The sequence below is a fragment of the Heterocephalus glaber genome, unplaced genomic scaffold (genome assembly GCF_053883595.1).
Source record: "Heterocephalus glaber isolate CG9 unplaced genomic scaffold, H.glaber_assembly_v1.0 deba00000281, whole genome shotgun sequence".
Lineage (NCBI taxonomy): Eukaryota > Metazoa > Chordata > Mammalia > Rodentia > Bathyergidae > Heterocephalus > Heterocephalus glaber.
In genome coordinates this window covers 12392241-12411836 of record NW_028258139.1, presented here as the reverse complement: position 1 = coordinate 12411836, position 19596 = coordinate 12392241, and the positions used below count along the sequence as shown (strand labels likewise).

The 19596-nt window shown below is 50.1% G+C and overlaps 2 protein-coding genes across 3 annotated transcripts; both read left to right on the top strand.

The window, feature by feature from the left end:
* The first annotated feature begins 74 nt into the window (after positions 1–74).
* Positions 75–3586, top strand: Gpaa1 (glycosylphosphatidylinositol anchor attachment 1). 2 transcript variants are annotated; one of them, XM_004837758.4, is made up of 12 exons: positions 75–330; positions 584–763; positions 849–960; positions 1181–1328; positions 1414–1515; positions 1604–1800; positions 1873–2069; positions 2169–2322; positions 2485–2580; positions 2728–2918; positions 2998–3168; positions 3248–3586. In XM_004837758.4, exons 1-12 carry the CDS (start codon positions 257–259, stop codon positions 3489–3491), a joined length of 1866 nt encoding a protein of 621 aa, XP_004837815.1. In that variant the 5' UTR covers positions 75–256; the 3' UTR covers positions 3492–3586. The 2 variants fall into 2 exon arrangements, with proteins under 2 accessions (XP_004837815.1, XP_004837819.1); XM_004837762.4 differs by lacking the exon at positions 2728–2918.
* Positions 3587–16289: 12703 nt separating this feature from the next.
* Cyc1 (cytochrome c1) lies at positions 16290–18685 on the top strand. The gene is made up of 7 exons (XM_004837757.3): positions 16290–16486; positions 17037–17233; positions 17324–17450; positions 17535–17692; positions 17773–17933; positions 18197–18297; positions 18390–18685. Exons 1-7 carry the CDS (start codon positions 16358–16360, stop codon positions 18492–18494), a joined length of 978 nt encoding a protein of 325 aa, XP_004837814.1. The 5' UTR covers positions 16290–16357; the 3' UTR covers positions 18495–18685.
* The last annotated feature ends 911 nt before the right edge of the window (positions 18686–19596 follow it).

Below are 19596 nucleotides of genomic sequence, written 5' to 3'. Positions count from 1 at the left end.
CTCTCCCATGTCCCCTAGCTCTGAGACTGCGCAATGGGTAAGGCAGAGCGGTGAAAATGCTCTGAGCATGCGCAGGGGCTGGCTAGGCCTCGGGCTCTACTGTGAGCCTGCGCGGCGGCGCAAAGGGGGGGGTCACTTGGAGCGGAAGTGCGGCCAGGCGCGGGGCCCCGGGTCTGACAGGAGCAGCGCACGCTCCACGGTCCTCTTTGGCGGCGGGAGCGGGGCACCGAAGCTACACGCCCTCCCCCGCTCTGCTATGGGCCTCCTGTCGGACCCGGTGCGCCGGCGCGCTCTTGCCCGCCTAGTGCTGCGCCTGAACGCACCGCTCTGGTAAGGATGGGCTCTGGGGAGGCGGGGCCGATGGCTACAATTATAGAGTCTCTGCTCACAGCTAGGGTCCCTGCGGCTGCCCGCACCTACCTTCTTCATCACGCAGTGTCAGGTCCGCGGTTCAGTGTTCCGAAGTCCTGGGTGCCGTGACTCTGGGTCTAGTTCCCTGCGACCCCTAGTGCAGAGGTAGTGGCCACAGCCGGCGTCCCAGGACCACTAATTAGCCTTCCGGGGTCCTTCTGGCCTCTCGCAGCCTGCTGAGTTATGTGGCAGGAATCGCCTGGTTTTTGGCTCTGGCTTTCCCGCCGCTGACCCAGCGAACTTACATGTCGGAGAACGCTATGGGGTCCACCATGGTGGAAGAACAGTTTGTGGGCGGAGAACGCGCCCGGGTCTTTGCTCGGGACTTCGCTGCCTACCGGAGAAAGTCGGGGTGAGTAGCAGTGCAGTGGACATGGGGAAGCCCGTGGTGGCCAAGGCCGGGGAGCCCTGTGCAGAAGCTCTCTTTGTGTTTCCAGGGCTCTGCCAGTGGCCTGGCTGGAGCGGACGATGCGATCAGTAGGGCTGGAGGTCTACACGCAGAGTTTCTCCCGGAAACTGCCCTTCCCAGATGAGACCCACGAGCGCTATGTATTGAGGGAGGGGGTGTACCTGGGACGAAAAAGCACCTTGGAGGGGTGGCCCGGGCTGAAAATCATGTTGGAGGGTGTCTTGGGGCCAAGAAAGTGGGAGGGATGATCTAGGACCAGGAGATTCCTTGTGGGGAACACTGTATGGCCAGGAGAATGGGGCTGCTTCATCCTTTTGCCATGGAGTTACAATGAGGCTCCTCCACCAATCCTTTGTGCAGATGGTGTCAGGCACCAACGTGTATGGCATCTTGCGGGCCCTTCGTGCTGCCAGCACCGAGTCCCTGGTGCTCACTGTTCCTTGTGGCCCAGACTCTACCAATAGCCAAGCGGTGGGGCTGCTGCTAGCACTTGCTGCCCATTTCCGAGGTGAGGCTTGGGCTGCTGGCTGGGGGGTGGGGGTGGGGGGTTGGCCAGTGCTCCAGACTCTAGTGACCCCACCTTTGGTCTCCAGGACAGATTTACTGGGCCAAAGATATCATCTTCCTAGTGACCGAACATGATCTTCTGGGCACTGAGGCTTGGCTTGAAGCCTATCACGATGTCAATGTTACTGGTAGGTACTCTTGCCTTGTCTTGGTCCCTGTCAGAGTCAATTGTCCTCACCATTGCCCCTTCTGATGCTTGTTTGCTTGACTCTACAGGCATGCAATCATCCTTCCTGCAGGGCCGGGCTGGGGCCATTCAGGCAGCAGTAGCTCTAGAGCTGAGCAGTGATGTGGTTACCAGCCTTGACGTGATTGTGGAGGGACTCAATGGACAGCTGCCCAATCTTGACCTGCTCAACCTGTTCCAGACCTTCTGCCAGAAAGGGGGGCTGCTGTGTACACTTCAGGGCAAGGTGGGACCACCTGTCTGGGAGAACAGGGCCTCTGGTTAGGGGTTTATCTAATCTGTCCCTGTGCCTCCAAAGCTGCAGCCCCAGGACTGGACATCGCTGGACGGACCACTGCAGGGCCTGCAGACCCTGCTGCTGATGGTTCTGCGGCAGGCCTCTGGCCGCTCCCATGGCCCCCATGGCCTCTTTCTGCGCTATGGGGTGGAGGCTCTCACCCTTCGTGGCATCAATAGCTTCCGTCAGTACAAGTATGACTTGGTAGCAGTGGGAAAGTAAGTAGCCTATGGTTCACCCTCCATGTTTGGGGCAGTGTCAGCAGGGTTGAAGGAAAGATGACTGACCTTTATCTTCTGCATCCTGACTCTTGACAGGGCTTTAGAGGGCATGTTCCGAAAGCTCAACCATCTCTTGGAACGCCTGCACCAGTCCTTCTTTTTCTACCTGCTCCCTGCCCTCTCTCGATTCGTCTCCATCGGTCTCTACATGCCTGCTGCCGGCTTCTTGCTCCTGGTCCTTGGTCTCAAGATATCCTGCACCCACACTATCCACTTATAGCCAACCTTGGATCCCCTCTACATTAGGTTGGGGGTGATCCTTCATGTTGGTATGGGGGTGGGGTAGGAGGAACCCTGGGCCCCACCCAGCAGATCCTATCAAATCTTTTGTGAGGTCCTTGACTCAGACCATGCTCTGGAGCTGTGGATGCAACTGCACGAGGCTGGAGTGGGCCCTGAAGAGGGTGGGGGGTCCCCTGGACCCAGCTCCTCCCTCCTCTCAGCACAGGTGATGATGCCCCTTTCTGCTGTATGGGTGGGCTTCTAGGGCCCCAGGTGGTACTTTCTGCTGTCACTCAGCATCAGCCTGGAGAGGTGGTGGTAGTGGTCTCTCCTGACCCCAGGCCCCATCTTCAGATCCCCCTGTGTCCTTCAGGGTGTGGGGCTGGCCTCGCTCGTCGCACCCCTTCTGATCTCTCAGGCTGTGGGCCTAGCCCTCTACATCCTGCCTGTGCTGGGCCAACACGTGGCCACCCAGCACTTCCCAGTATCTGAGTCTGAGGCTGTGGTGCTGACACTGCTGGCAATTTATGCAGCTGGCCTGGCCCTTCCACACAACACACACCGGTGAGGCACTGGGCAGGGCAGGTGGAAGCAGGGGCCCCTGGCCATGCCAGGCAGACTGACTGAGCCTTTCTCTTTGCAGGGTAGTGACCACACAGGCTCCAGACAGGGGCTGGATGGCCCTGAAACTGGTGGCCCTGATTTACCTAGCACTACAGCTGGGCTGCATTACCCTCACAAATTTCTCACTGGGCTTCCTGCTAGCTGCCACCATGGTGCCTGCTGCTGTACTCACCAAGCCCCATGGGCCCCGGTATGTGATATTTGGTACCCCCCTCATTCAGTCCACTGCCCCACGGCAGAGTCTACCCTGACATTGCCTCTCTACCCAGGCCACTCTATGCTGCCCTGCTGGTGTTGACCAGTCCAGCAGCTGTGCTCCTGGGCAGCTTGTTCCTGTGGCGAGAACTGCAGGAGATGCCACTGTCACTGGCTGAGGGCTGGCAGCTTTTCCTGTCAGCACTGGCACAAGGCGTGCTAGAGCACCACACTTACGGTGCCCTGCTCTTCCCACTGCTGGCTTTGGGCCTGTATCCCTGCTGGCTCCTCTTCTGGAATGTTCTTTTCTGGAAGTGAGGTCTGCTGTCTGGACACATGCTGGGGCAGGGCTACCCAAGACCCCCATTCTACCTCTTCCCTGGAAAATAAATAAGTGCTCTGTTTCAGCTGTTCTTTGGGCTCTTGGACCACTTTCGTACAGGGGTCTGAGGCATGAGCTGGGTGTTGCTGCATACCTTCTTGAGGGACTGCCCTGGTCCCCTCCTAGATGGTGTCCCTCCTGGGACACTGCTATCAGGAAGGGGAGCTCAGCACCAGGAGAGCTGCAGGTGGCCTTGGCCCAGGCTTTGAAAGAACAAGTGCATACTCAGTCCTAGAGGCTACATCCTGGCCTAGAGGGTCCTATGTACCATTCTCCAGTGCTGGGAACAGGGGCCGGCATAGCAGGGCAGAGACAGTACCTGAAGCCAAGCTGACACCCAGAAACAATGAGCCATGAACAGTGAGAACCCCAAAGTGGGAGGGCACTGACAGACAAGCACAGAGAAGAGCAGGGTTTTTTGGTTTTTGTTTTTTGTTTTTTTAAACAGGGTCTTGCTATGTAGTTCAGGCTGTTCATGAACTCACTATGTAGCCCATACTGGCCTCCAACTTGTGGCGATCCTCCTGCTTTGGCCTCTTAAGTGCTTGGATTACAGGTATGTACCTACCTAAGGAGCTCATTACTGTACTTAGACCTGAAAAAGGAATTGTGTAGCATTCATCCTGGAAGGAAGGAAAAAGCTGAGTGTGGCCCTCAGTGACATTAGACCATGTCTGGGACCTTAGTACCAAGGCTGGGGAGACATCAGTGGAAGGTAAGGTCCTTTGGCCAGAAACAGCTATATGTAGGTCTTGGTGTTAGAAAGGAAGACAAGCTGGGAATGGTGCTACACACGTAATCCCAGCTGCTCAGGAGACTGAAGCAGGAAGACCACATGTTTAAGGCCAATCTGAACAATTTAGCAATCCATGTCTCAGAATTTTTTTGAAAAGTAAAAGTGCTAGGGGTTTAGCTCAGTGGTAGACCACTTGGCTGTCATGTGTGAGGCTGTTAGTTCAATGCCCAATAACAAGAAAAGTGAGTGCCCTGCCTTGAGAAACCAAAAGATCCATTAGGATCAGCCAACGGCCAGGGTCCCTTCAGTACAGCCCTGCACCCCCACCCTTCCTCTGACTCCGCTGCCTCTGGGGCAGGGTTATCTTCCCAGGGGAAGCATTCTTTAACTCTGGAGATGAGGGTCTTGTTGACTTAGTTCCATAGGGTGATCAGCCAGTGAGCTCCAGGTCCTGGAGTTCTGAGGTCTCCAGAGAAAACTGATCCCCGTTAGGTAGTGGCTTATGTCGCATGTCTAGCATGGAGGAAATGTGGGGGACCTCACTCACTGATTTGTCTGCCTTCAGCCCTGCTATTCACCACCTCTCAGTGCCCCAGCAGCACCTCCCAGGTGGCATTGCAGGCTTTCCCCTACCAACTCAGACCAGATTGTCTTGTCCATGGGCCACATGTGCCTTGGTGAGTTGACTCTGGGTACAGAACCCTCTCCTGGCGTTTTAGCTGGACTTTGGCCTCAGCTGTTTTTTAACTACATTTTGGCATCACTTAAAGCACAAATGAAAAGAACACTGAATTGTGGGACAGATAAGTGAGAAGAAAACAAATCATCTCACTTATTTTCTGAACATGGCAAAACTTTGAATACAAGCTTTGAGAGGGACTAGTGAAAAGAGCTGAGTTTTTGGGGAGGCAGGATTTGTGTCCTGACTTTCCTTAATGTCACTTGTTCAGCACATTTTTTTTTAAAGTGCAAGGGAAGAACCAAACAGGTGGTGCACACATAATTCCAGCAGTTGGGAGGCTGAGGCAGGAAGATTGCTGCAAGTTTGAGGCCAGCCTGGGCTTTCTTTTTTTTCTTTTTTTTTGGTGCCAGGGATTGAACTCAGGACCTTGTGCTTGTGAGGCAGGTGCAGCACCACTGAGCTGCATCCCTGGCCCTGGGCTACATTTTTTAAGTTGGAGGCCAGCCTAAACTGCAGAGTGAGACTATGTCTCAAAAAACCAAAAGTAAATAAAAGTGTGAGGGGAAAAGCCAGACAATGATACAGTTCTGTAGTCCCAGCCCTCCAAAGCTGAGACAACAGCAATACACTATCTCCAACAACAACAACAAAAAGGTTGTACCAGCTACTTGGGAGGCTTGAGGCAGGAACATCAAAAGTTCAAAGCCAGCATGGACAACTTAGCAAGATCCTGACCTAAGAAGAAGGGCTGGGGATGTAGCTCAGTAGTAGAATGCTTATCCAGCATGTGTGAGGCCCTAGGTTCAATCTCCAGTACTCCCCAGTAGGTTGACAGGTAGGAAGGAAGGTAGATAGGTAGGTAGATAGGTGTAACAGAAATATAAAAGGGGTAGGTATAAGGTGCTGAATGTGTGGTTGAGGACTGGCACAGTTTGTCCTCTAGTATCCCTTTCAGCTTCCTTAATAGAACTCGAAGTTGAGCATGAGCACAGTCCACCTTGAAAGAAGGCACTCCTACATATACACAGCTAAGCATGCTCTTTGGGCTACGCTGTGGCCAACAGTGTATGGGCAAGGGCAAATTTAAGAACAGACCTTCCACAGAGACTGGCTCCTCCAAACTACATTCCCCTATGAAGCTATGCTTGCATTGAGTGTCTGGGCCAGAAGGTGCCACCATGCTAAAGAAAGGGAGACAGGGCCGGGGATTTAGCTCAGTGGTTTCGCCGCCTGCTGCACAAGCGCAAGGACCCGAGTTCAATCCCTGGTACCAAAAAAAAAAAACAAAAACAAAAACAAAAGAAAGGGAGACAGCTGACGGTGCCCTGGCTGTTCTGAGTGTTAGAACCTGGCTTCACTTGCAGGAAGGAGAAAGAAATTTCCACCTTGTTTAAGCCATTGTTTGGAATTTTCTGAACCTCCAATCCAATTCTATTTGACACAAGGGACTACAGCTAAGCTGTCGTTGATAAAAAGGACCACGGGGACTAGTGGTTGCCAGCTGGGGGGGGTTAGAAGTAGAGAAGGAAGTGAGAGATAAGCTCTGGCTTTGGATCATCCATCCACAAGACAAGGATTATACACAGAGGCCCCAGAGTTTGAGTTCCCTCAGGTCAGATATGGGCAATTAATTGTCCCAATTTTGCCAGTGGATGCAGAAGTTAAGCAACTTGTCATAGGATTACAACAGAATATCATTTTAGTTTCACTACACGTGTTTTGAGTGGGTAACAACTGGATGCTTAATGAAGATTTATGAAGGCAGGTGTTTGCTGAGTACTATCTTGGAGTTCATGAGATGGAAGACTAGGTCACAGATGTTGGGAACATCCTGGAAGTATACTTGTCTGGCCACGTCTTGAGTAGTTCAGGAAAAGTACAAGTTGGAGACAAGTGATTGCGGTACTTTACAAAGATAGCTGGTTGAATAAAATTGGGAGGACTATGTGAGTGCATATAATCAGAACTGGATATGCTGGGCATGGTGGCATACGCCTGTTAATCCTCGAACTCAAGGCTGAGGCAGGAGGATTGTCACAAGCTTAAGGCTTGCCTGGGCTACATAGTGAGTTCAGGGCCAGCCTGAACTACAAAGCGAGACCCTGTCTCAAAAAAAAAAGACCTGGATAGGAAACACTCATCTGGTTATCTCTTGCCACTCACACCACAGGATACAAGCATTGTGAGGGCAGGGGCAAGTCTGTTCTGGCATGGTTCCAGCACAGTGCTGAGCATAGGGTAGGATATTCGTGTGTATTTGTTGAATGAGAGGAGAAAGGAGGCGGAGGAAACAGGAATGGTCCACATAGACCCCAGTCCAGAGGAAAGCTCCTGGGCCTTCTGGCAGGCCACTGGTTATATCCTCACCTGGGCCCAGAAGACAGTAATGAGCAGGGAAGCTGGGTGAACTACCAGGGCCAGCCCTGCATTGTGGCTTCAGGAATGGTTTGTTGAGCACCTACACTCAGCAGATAGTGGGAGGGACAAGGCCCTTAGCAGTGTTTCTGATGACCAAGGTGGGCTTTTCATAGGTGAGGGAACTTGAGGTGCCAGAAATATGGAAGCCTTTGCTGCAAGGCTTGGATGCCTTCCCAGGAAAAGGCCTGGGCAGAGATCTGAAGAGGAAGGAGCTGGCTGTGGGCAAAAAGCAAGGGACACAGAGCCACAGGCCCTGCAACACAGTGGCCTAGAAACATTGGAGGCCTATGTGGCTGCTACACAGAGGGTGGAGTGAAGGTGAGGAAACAGGATGTCCTTCTCTGGACCAGAAGATTCCTGAGGGTCTCATTCACAGTCTAGGGTCAGGCCCTGGGCAGACCTCCCTGAACCTGCCTGGTATTCCTTGTTCTCTGCCCTCTACTGAGACTATTCCTCATTGCCTCTTCTGGGGCTTTGGTGTGGATCGGGAACTTGCGCTCAGGTATCTTGGACCAACCCCACCCCCCATTCTCACTCCAGCTGCCCTCCCACCCAGGCTTAAGGTCTCTGGTCCAGAGTCCACTTCCAAGCCCAGCCCCATGTGACCCCCTACTCCACATGGGCACAGATGCCTGAACATTGGCACCTTGCATGCCCTTGCCACTGCCTTTACCCTTCCTGGACCTCAGGCTCCCAGAAGCTCTCCTCCTTCCAGTCCTGCTTGGACTTGGCAGTTCTCCATCACTGGTATCCACACCCCTCCACTCAACTCATGCAACTTCCTGCTTCTGCAAGTTGCCATGTGTGTTGTGGTAGGGGCTTTTTTACTGCTGTGCTATTTCCAGACCATGGCTGCCACCTCAGTGCCCGTTTAGCAGCCACAGAGATCTGTAACCAGAGCATTGTGCTGCCCGGTGTGAAACTGCAGGGGACACCTGTCACTGCCAGGGTAAAGTCAGACTGCTCACCTTGGTCCCCCAGACTGTGCAGCCAGCTCCTGCCTCCTGCCTGCCTCTTCAGAACATTGTCATTTTATTTTATTTTATTTTTTTGGTACTGGGGATCGAACTTGGGTCCTTGTGCTTGTGCAGCAGGCAGCGAAAACACTGAGCTAAATCCCCGGCCCTCCTTTGCTGTTTTCAAGAAATCTCTCTTTTCATGATCACTAACTACATTCCTGTCTTCTTTTTTTGTGGGGGGGTATATCCTTTTATTGGTACATTTTAGGTATACAATATAATGACATTCATCATTGGAAATATGCACCTTTACATACTCTCTTGGTTCTTATTTTTCCCCCTTCCCCTGCCCTCCCTTCAACCCCTCCATCCCTCCCTATTTACAAAGACTTTGTTTCCATTTTTTCATTTTTTCATATTAATTCCATTCCCTTCTTTCCTTTCCCCTACCCCTCCCACTTCCCCTTCCCCTATGCCCCTTTTCTTCCTATTTCACATTATCTATTATACCTTTTAGTCCTTATTTACACTTTCAGTTTCTCATACTAGAAACTATTCCGTATTTACACATGTGTGTCCTATTTATTTCACTTAAAAGTATTGCCTCAGGCCGGGGATTTAGCTCAGTGGTTTTGCTGCCTGCTATGCAAGCGCAAGGACCCAAGTTTGATCCCTGGTACCAAAAAAAAAAAAAAAAAAGTATCACCTCAATGTGTATCCATTTAGCAATAAATGTCTCTAATTTCTCATTTTTGATGGCTGAGTAGTACCCCATTTTATGAAAAACCACATTTTCTTTATCCAGTCTCCAGTTGATGGGCATTTGGGCTGTTTCCAAGTTTTAGCTATTACAAACTGCTGCTATAAACATGGGTGAACATATATCACTGTGGTATGATTCTTTTAATTCTCTGGGGAAGATCCCCAGCAGGGGAATAGTTGGGTCAAATGGGACTTCCAGTCCTAGTCCTTTGAGGTATCTCCATACTGATTTCCACAGTGGTTGCACCAGTCTACACTCCTACCAGCAGTGGAGCAGTGTTCCTCTTTCCCGACAGCCCTGACAGCATTTGTTATTGGTTGATTTCTTGATAGCAGCCATTCTTCCTGGGGTGAGGTGGAATCTCAGCATTGTTTTCATTTGCATCTCTCAATACATTCCTATCTTCTATATCTGATATTCTGTCCTCACAGTGGTTCATTCTACTTCGTATACTTCCAATGGAATTTTTTTTTTTTTTTTTTTTAGTACTGGGGATTAAACTCAGGACCTTGCGCTTGCGAGGCAGGTGCTAGAACCACTGAGCTAAATCGCCAGCTCAATGGAATTTTTAATCTCATGGATATCTGTTTGAATCTGTTTCATGGATTCCATTTCTTTCCAATGCTGGGCATTCACGGTTTCCATCATTTTCCTGAGCTCCTCTATTTTTTTTATCTGTATCTGCTCTAGAGTCATTAACTGTGTCTTTCATTAAGGTCACTGTGTAGTTTTCTGAGAAACTATTTCTGCTTTAATTTTTTTCTAGAGCCTCATTCATTTGCTTTGCTACTTCCACTGTTACCACTTCAGAGAGTCCAGGTGGGTGGGTTTTGAATTGTTCCACCTCATTGCCCTCTGGGTTTACCTTTGGTAAGCTGGAAGTTTGGGGTTTCATCTTGCTTAAGTGGTTTCTCATTTTCTATTTTTAAAAATTTAATTCCTGGGTTGATGCTTGTAAATTGCTTATGGCAAATAGCCTTATTATTAGTATTTAGAACCCTTAGGAAATGACTACTTCTCGGAGATGTCTTCCAGGTGTAACTGGCTTTTTTTTTTTTGTACCTGGGATTGAACTCATGACCTTGCACTTTTGAGGCAGGTGCAGTGCCACTGAGCTAAATCTCAGGCTCTGTAGCTGGCTTTTGGGTTTTGAGTCTGTTCAAGATCCTACCTCTTCAAATTATTGGGGATGAGAAGCTGCTGCCTATTTGGCCTAGCCCCTGGTTCTTTGACACTAGCCTATATAGTATTGTTTATGACCCTTAGGCAGTCTCAGTCTTGGCACACCAGGAAGAACAACCAATTAGAACAACTATGTCACCTTGGCTAAAGTGGTACAATCAGCAACAACAATAGCAGCAAATACAGCCTAGAAAATTACAAACTCTGATAACTATTAATTTGCCACCTTTAAAAAAAAATTTGCCACCTTTAACTGTATGAACTAGATTTGTGGTTATATCACAAAATCTAAAACAAACCAGAAAATTGTATACAGTAAATATGCCCCCAGTATGGTGATTTTACCCTCAGGGGAGATTTTTTTTTTCTGGCACCGAGAATCAAGCTCAAGACCTTGTCCCTGCCAGTCACCGAGCTACATCCCTGGCCCCATGAGAGAAAATTTTAAAGAGCTTAGGGGAAAAAAAATAGAGAAATAGAAGAAGAGGAAGATATTAGAAGCAAGGCTGGAGAACAAAGGAAGATTACACAAAGTTTGGGAAACTGCTGAAGAAGACAGGAGGGAGAGAGAGAAGGAAGAAATAAAAACAACAGAACAGAACAACAACAAAAAAACTAGAAACAATGTTCACACTTATATAAAAACAAGAACAAGCAAGAAAAAATAAAAAGAAAAACAAAGAAAAACAAAATAAGAGAAAAAAATGTCCACTTCAAGGCGTGTCTCTGCTGTCACTGGTAGGCAAAGTGGACAGACAAGAATTCAGATCTGTGTCAATCCCAACAAGCTAACTGTAGATTTATGGCGGGGCAGTGGATAATCCTACCAAGCATGTACCTTTAGTTCTGAAGCTCAGGCTGGTTTCTGGCAATAAGGCTTGAACCTCTTTTGTTCAGCCTGCAACACACCCTGTGCCTCCTGCTGGCTTCTACTTGGCTCCTGACCTCCTGCTGACTTGATCTTGGTTCCACCTCACTCTAATGGAGCCAGCCTACAGCTGCTCTGAGTTCTGAGCTCAGCTGAGCCCTCTCCAAGATGGCTACTGGCCAATCACCCTCTCCTGGAAGACATCTGAACCCAAGTAACTCACTGCAGTCCACTACATTCACTGTCTCATTCCACTGATGTGCTTCTCTGTGGAAGCCTCTGTGATCACCAGTAGTCACAGCGCACCTGCAGGTTCCAGTTGCCCTTCCCATGCAATGAGTCAGGGCTCAGGGAGAAAGCAACACTTGCCGCCTCCTTCTTCTTCATTGAAGTCTGTCTCTTCACTCTCCCTGTGGGCTTCAATTCTCACTTCAGATCCTTGCTAGGTCCCAGGAACCCACTTCCCTCCTCCTCTTCCTCACCTTGCTATATTCTGGCATATGGACACCAAAGCTCTGAGAGGCTGTTTCTCTGCTATTCACCACTCTGCCATCTTCCCAATTCTTATTTGAGTCATAGTCTCACTAAGTCATTAAGTTGCCCATGCTGGGCTTGAACTTGGGATCCTCCTGCCTCAGCCTCCCAGGGTGCTGGAATTATAGGTATTGCTCCCAGCCCATTAGTATTTCTTATAGGCAATGTGATAATGACACACAATATTTTAATTTGGAAATATCTTTCTCCTTTGTTGTTTTGTTCTGTTTTGGATTTTTTGAAACAGAGTTTCACGATGTAGTTCAGGCTGGCTTTGAACTCACTCTGTAGCCCAGGATGGCCTTGAACTTGCAGCTATCCTCCCACCTCAGCCTCCCAAGTGCTAAGATCACAGGTGTCCATTACCACGTCCAGCTCTCCTTTGTTTTTGTTTTCTTTTGTTTTTTGTACCAGGGATCGAACTCGGGTCCTTGCACTTTCGAGGCAGGCGGCGGAACCACTGAGCTAAATCCCTGGCCACTGTCCTTTGTTTTTGAAGGTAATTTTTTCAGAAATAGAATTCTTGCTAGACAGTTTTATTCCTTTAGGACTTAGAATATATCATTCCACTCTACCTTCTGGCCTTCATGAGTTCACATGAAAAATACTTCACTAACATTGTTACGGATCCCTTGTATATGATGAGTCACTTATTTTTTGCGGCTCTCAAGATTTTCTATTGGTGAGCATGATGATGTTGCCTGTAATCCAAGCACTTGGGAGGCTGAGGCATGAAGATCTCAAGTTTGAGGCCAGCAAGGAGAATATAAAAAAGAAAGAGAGGGCCAGGTGGGGGATTTAGCTCAGTGGTTTCGCCGTCTCCCGCGCAAGCACAAGCACCCGAGTTCAATCCCCAATACCAAAAAAAAAAAAGAGCAAGCACAAGCACCCAAGTTCGATCCCTGATACCAAAAAAAAAAAGAAAAAAGAGAGGGCCAGGGATTTAGCTCAGTGGTGCTGCACCTGCCTCACAAGCACGAGGTCCTGAGTTTGATCTCCGGTACCAAGAGGAAAAAGAGAGAACTAAAGCATGGGGTGGGGGGGTACCTCAGTGTGAAAGCCCTGGTTCAATCTTTAGTATTAAAAAAAAAGATTTTTTATCTCTGAACAACTTATGATATATTTGGATATGGATCTCTTAGTTTGTGCTATTTGGAATTTGGGTTTCCTGCCTATATGTATAAGTTCATTTGTGTGTATGTGTGTGTGTGTGTGTGTGTGTGTGTGTGTGTGTGTGTGTGTGTGTCTGTCTGTCTGTCTGTCTCACTTAAGTATTCTTTCTTTCTTCCTTTTTCTATTCCTCTGCTCTTGGGACTGTTCGGGTTTTTGTTGGTTTTTTGGTTTTTTTGGTACCGGGGATCGAACTCAGGTGCTTATGCTTTTGGGCCAGGCGGCAGAACCCTGAGCTAAATCCCCGGCCCAGGACTGTTGTTATTCACATGTTATTATACTTACTAGTGTTTTATAGGACTCTGAGGCTCTGTTCATTTTTCTTCTTATTTTATTTCTCTTTCTCAGACTGGATGATCTCAATTGACCTAACTGCAATTTTGCTAATTCTTTTTTTTTTTTTGTACCGGGGAATTTTGCTAATTCTTTATTCCACTTGCTCTTGCTCCTATCTGCTGTTAAGCCTGCAATAATTTTTTTTTCATTATTGTGTTTTTCAACTCCAGAATTTCTCTCTGGTTCCTTTTTGTATAATTTTAACTCCGTTGACATTCTTTGTTCACCTGTTTAGTGAGATGCTGTTCTCATCTTTCCTTTAGTTTGTTTTATTTGTTTGTTTGTTTTTCCTTCAGTACTGGGGATTGAATCCAGGGAGTACTGTTGGCACAGCCCTTTTTATTTTTTTTTGGTACTGGGGATTGAACTCAGGTCCTTGTGCTTGCGAGGCAGGCGTTGGAACCACTGAGCTAAATCCCCGGCCCAGCCCTTTTTATTTTTATCTTTTTATTTTCAGACAGGAAGGTCTTGCTAAGTGGCCAAGGTTGGCCTCAAACTTGTGATCCTCCTGCCTCAGACTCCCTGCCTAGCAGGGATTACAAGTGTATATCACAATTTTTGGTATCCTTTAGTTCTTTAGACATGGTTTCCTTCAGTAATTTGACCAAACATACAATAGTTGATTTAAGTCCAACATTGGGGCACAGATGCCCTGAAGAGCTTGCTATGATGGGTTTCCTCGTGATAACCCACCCTGTATCTTCCAGGGTGTACTTTTATCTTGCTTTTTCCTTTTTTTCTCAGCCCAAGATCACTCTATAGAGTGAGTCTCTCTCTCACTCTTCACTTTTACTTTTTCAAATAAACTTTACCACTGCTTTTTGCTTGTTTCATTCAATTCTTTGTTCAAGATGAGAAGAAACCTAGAATCTAACTCCACAGAGAGGCAAGCAACCCCAAACCCAGTAACATTTATTTGGTGAGCCACTTTTAGAAGGAGCTGCCCAATAACATCACTGTGTGATAGATTTAGCAGTTATAATCCAGGCTCTGTGTATAACAACCACTGAATTACAAGTGCATACTTGATGGCAAGTGGAAAGCAGCTATATTTGTTGGAGACCATGGAAAGTTGTGTGTAGTGTAAGTCCATGCCAACAAAAGATATGGCTGGAACAGAAAAGTGGTGCCAGGTTGACAGGAAAGCAAAAGCACTGCATACTGCACACAGCAGCCCCCATAAATCAGGTTTTCAGAATTTAAAGGATGTGTATCTCAGCCCAGGTGCCTCCTCTGAATCTCTAGGTATGACTGACAGGAATGATTGACAGGGTGCTGTGTCACCTTGAGGCTCTTAACACATACCTGGGGCTGGGGATTTAGCTCAGTGGTGCTGCTACCTGCCTCGTAAGCGCAAGGTCCCGAATTCAATCCCCGGTACCAAAAAACCAAAAAAATCAACACATAGGGCCAGGGATTTAGCTCAGTGGTTTCACCGCCTACTGTGCAAGCACAAGGACCCGAGTTCGATCCTCTGTACCAAAAACAAAAAATCAACACATATATCTGCCCCAGAATCCACTCTGATTTTTTTTTGTATGGGGGATTGAACTTGGGACCTGGCACTTGCAAGGCAGGTGGCAGAACCACTGAGCTAAATCCCTGGCCATTCTGATCTTTATTACATTTATGAGATATAGTATCTATTCATGAACCCTTAATAAGGATAAAGGTGACTAAAGGTCAGACTAGGAGATCCAATAACCATGTGGAAGGAGGAATGGCCGTAGGGTGCTATTTGAGATAAATGGGTGCTGGGCATGGTAGTGCAGGCCAGTAATCCCAGCACTCAGAAGGATGAGCCAAGAGAATTGCCACAAGTTTGAAGCCAGCCTGGGCTCCATAGTGGGTTCAAGGCCAACCTGAACTACATAGCAAGACTCTGTCTCAAAAAAAAAAAAAAAAAGTCCTAAACTCTCACCTCTGGCTGACCTTGAGGCTCCATGCTGACAGAAGTAAACCCTAAGGCAGAATATAGCAAGCTGTATAATTCAGTGTTGGAAGTATGGTCCAATATGCACAGAGCCACTTGCAGAAGACTGGGAGATTTATTGGTTCCAAGACAGGTAGGAGAAATAACTGGCCTGTCGCCTGGTCCCACAACCGCTACACCTGTTTTGTTGAATAAATATTTTTCGGGGTGCTGAAACCTTGAGATTTAGCATTCTGAAAGAAGTTGATTCTAACCACTTTTGCTAGTTTTCCCCTTGTTTTTATGTGCAGGGGGCACTTTTTCAAGGGTTTCTCCCCATTTTCCCTCACGACTGTGGGGTGTTTTTATTTTTGATTTGTTTTTGGTTTTTTTGGTTTTTGGTTTTTGGAGACAAGGTCTCGCTTTGTCGTGCAGGCTGGCCTTGAACTCACTAGGTAGTCCAGGTTGGCCTCGAACTCAGGCCTCCTGAGTGCTGGGATTACAGGCGTGCCCCACCATGCCAGGCTTATAATAGTTTCTTGAGGGGCGGTTGGCTGACCTGCTCATGGTTGCTACACCCATTCGCTGTATAGTGTTTTGTTGTTGGTGGTGGTGGTGGTGATGGTGGTGGTGGTGGTGGTGGTGTGTGTGTGTGTGTGTGTGTGTGTGTGTGTGTGTGTGTGTGTGTTGCAGTTTTCTTTTCTCTCTCTCTTTTTTTGTTTGTTTTTGTTTTTGTTTTGGTACCGGGGATCGAACTCGGGTCCTTGCGCTTGCGGGGATAGTATGTTCTTAATAAACCCTTGTCTGATGAACCAAGAGAAGACAACCTTCCCATGCCGTTCTTGATTTCCCAGAGCCCGCACTGAGCTTGGCGGCCTGACTCGCTCTCTCTGGAGATGCCCCAGCGCTGCATGTGGAAGGAAAGATCCATGGGCCCTCTTCCAAGGTCTTGGTTTAAGAGAAGCAAGCAGGCTACAGGCACCCGAGAGTTCGGCGAGCCGGGTACCAGGGTGGAAATCTGCGCATATTCCAGGCAACCGGGAGACCAGCTGGGCCCCGCCCAAGAGCCAGTTTCCACGACAACCGTGGAAGCACTAGGAGAAAGTGCCAGATCCCTGAATGACAGCTCGGTCCGCTCCAGGTCCCTCCCGCGATCCAGCCCCTGGCCCGACTCTCGCGCGGTCTGAGCTTGCTAGCGCCGCAGGGGCCGACGGGAGCGGCCGCCGCGCTGAGGAGGCCGACATGGCGGCAGCAGCGAATGCGCTTCGTGGGTTGGTGGTGGGCTCGCGGGGCCCCGGGCTCCCAGGTGCACGTTCGCGGAGCCTGCTGGGTGGCCCGCGGCCCGGGCGGCTCCCGCTGCTGACGCCTCAGGTGAGCACTGGCTGACCTGGCAGCCGCGAGCCCCCCGGGGCCTGTGAAGGTCACGGCGGGGAGGCTCCGGTCGCTCACCGTCGCTCACCGGTAGTGGGAGGGCAGTCCCCACTCGGCGCCCCCGCCCCCGAATGGGCCCCCGCTGCCCTCATAGCGCCGGGCACTGAACCAAGGTGCGGGGCGCACTGGGTTTGGGGTCTCCCCGAGGGTCTGCTGGGGACGGTGCCCAGCGCCGGGGTCCACATTAGGTCCGCGTCCCGAGGTAACCCCAGCCTAACCTCACCCGGCCGACGGTGACCTTGGTCGGCCGAAGCACGTTAGGTCATTAGGCTGACCCCAGCTCAAGATCGGAGCTGAATTGCAGCCCTGGGGGGAGCGGCTCGGTGCTCCTCCAGTCCTGAGTCCTGCGGCAGTGACCTGGCCAGTGGGTGATAGGGAGCAGGCACCTGCGGCGGTGATCTGGCCAGTGGGTGATAGGGAGCAGGCACCGAGTCGGATCCCCAGGCCGGCAGGTGGTGCCCTGGCAGGCGCTGAGCGGGGCCTCTTGCAGGCAGTGTCCTTGTCTTCGAAGCCTGGCTTTTCCCGAGGCCGGAAGGTGATGCTGTCAGCGCTGGGTATCCTGGCAGCAGGTGGTGCAGGGCTGGCTGTGGCTCTTCATTCTGCTGTGAGTGCCAGTGACCTGGAGCTGCACCCCCCCAACTATCCATGGTCTCATCGTGGCCTCTTCTCCTCCCTGGACCACACCAGGTGTGCAGCTAACTGGCTGTCTGGGGGAGTGTCTCAGGGACTGGGTAGTCTAGAAAGTTAAGTGCCCCTAACCTTTCTTTCTTTCTTTAGCATCCGGAGGGGCTTCCAGGTATATAAGCAGGTGTGCTCTTCCTGCCACAGCATGGACTACCTCGCTTTCCGCCACCTCGTGGGCGTGTGCTACACTGAGGAAGAAGCTAAGGCCTTAGCTGAGGAGGTGTGGGGCTGGGAGATTCCACACAAGGCTTGGGGTTCCCACTACGGTGGCATGGCAGGGTTGTGATATGGCTCTTGGTGGCAGGTGGAGGTCCAGGATGGCCCCACTGAGGATGGGGAGATGTTCATGCGACCAGGAAAGCTGTCTGATTACTTCCCTAAACCATACCCAAACCCTGAGGCCGCCAGAGCTGCCAACAATGGAGCCTTGCCCCCTGACCTCAGCTACATCGTCCGAGCTAGGTACATGGACTGGAGAGGGTGAGGAAAGGTGGAGGGTCTGACTCTTGCCAAGGCCTGAGGAGCCATGGATCTGATTCCAGGCACGGTGGTGAGGACTACGTCTTCTCCTTGCTCACTGGCTATTGTGAGCCACCTACTGGGGTATCGTTGCGAGAAGGCCTCTACTTCAACCCCTACTTCCCTGGCCAGGCCATTGCTATGGCCCCTCCCATCTACACTGATGTCTTGGAGTTTGATGATGGTAAGTCCTTCACTGAGTCATTTTCCACCCCGAGACACTCCCCATGTCCCTTGGCCCAGGGAGGTCCTCCCCTTCTCTTGGCTGGAGGGTTGTCTGTGTATCTGAGGAGGGTTTGGAGTAGCTCTCACAGTCCTGTGGGGTTCTGTTCCTTTTAAGCCTTAGATAGGAGCTAGTCTGGCTCCATGGAGTGGCTCCCACTGAGGGTTATCCCAGGTTGGGTATTAACCCCTGAGGATACCATTCATCACTTGTCTTTGGGCTAGGCACCCCAGCTACCATGTCCCAGGTAGCTAAGGATGTGTGCACCTTTCTGCGCTGGGCATCTGAGCCAGAACATGACAATCGCAAACGCATGGGACTCAAGGTGATTGGTTGGGCAGGGGCCACAATGTGTATCAGAGAGGCGCTGGGAGGGATCTTTCCTGTGTCCCTTCTCTGAGCCTGCTTTGTCCCTAGATGTTGATGATGATGGGCTTGCTGCTGCCACTGATCTACGCAATGAAACGGCATAAGTGGTCAGTCTTGAAGAGTCGAAAGCTGGCGTATCGACCTCCTAAATGACCCTGTCCAACATCTGCCTGCCACCTTGCCTGAACAGGCCCTCAAGCCCAGGAGCCATCCCAGGCCTCAGCTGGTCCACTCTGCCCAGCCTCTCTTTATGTAGGTCGAGGGGAAAGGGCAGGAAGACCTGGTTGTTGCTCCAGACTTTCTTTCAACCCTCATCTTGGGAATAAATTAAATTGTTCAACATACACATTTGAGCTATTGTGTGATAGGCTTGCAGGGGATCCACGCCTTCACAGGAAGTCTCAGGCAGTGTGGCCAGCCCTGCCTTATATCTGGGAGACCAGACAGTAATGGGTGTGGGACAGAAAGCAGATAACACCATGGAGGTAGCATTCAGCAGGGTGTATGTGTCCTGGCACAGAAATGAAGACTGGGCCAGGGATTTAGCTCAGTGGTTCCAGCGCCTGCCTCACAAGCGCAAGGTCCCAAGTTTGATCCCTGGTACCAAAAAAAAAAAAAAAAAAAAGAAATGAAAAGATTGACCAGGCCAGCTATGGCCCAGGAACCCAAGAAATTGCTAAAATGAACAATAAAATGTCAGAGTATTGAACCACTCAGCCTATAATACAGAGAGCAGCAGCATCTCAGCAAGAGGAAAGCCTGGAGCTATTGACTGAGCCAAGTGGTATTTGGGAGAGTAGGAGGCTCCCAGCCATGTTAGGGAATCAGAGTAGACAGAGGAAGGGTACCTGGGATATTCCCTAGTCACATGGGATATATGTAGTGTCAGTGTCTCATGAAATGTGGGCCCAGTCGATAGGGCAACTGTGTAGTGGGTCAAGGCCAGACAGCTTTTAAGTGGCTCAGCTCACTCAGCTGCCTGATACCTCTGAGGACACTGACAGGAGGATCAAGGAGGTATGACCTCAGCAGAAGCCCAGCACCTTGACTTGGGACTCCTTCCCTTGTCCCTGTGAGGGGAGGGAAAAATACCCATTCTCACTGTTGGTGTCATCCTGGCAGGGGTAGATGAGGGGAGTGAAGGCTGAAGTCTGGGGAATCTTGGGTAGACAGCAGCTGAAGGTAAGGCTAATGGTAGGGGCTGGGGCACACAACCCCAGCAGCCCCAGCCCAGTGGTCAGCCAGGGGAACACCT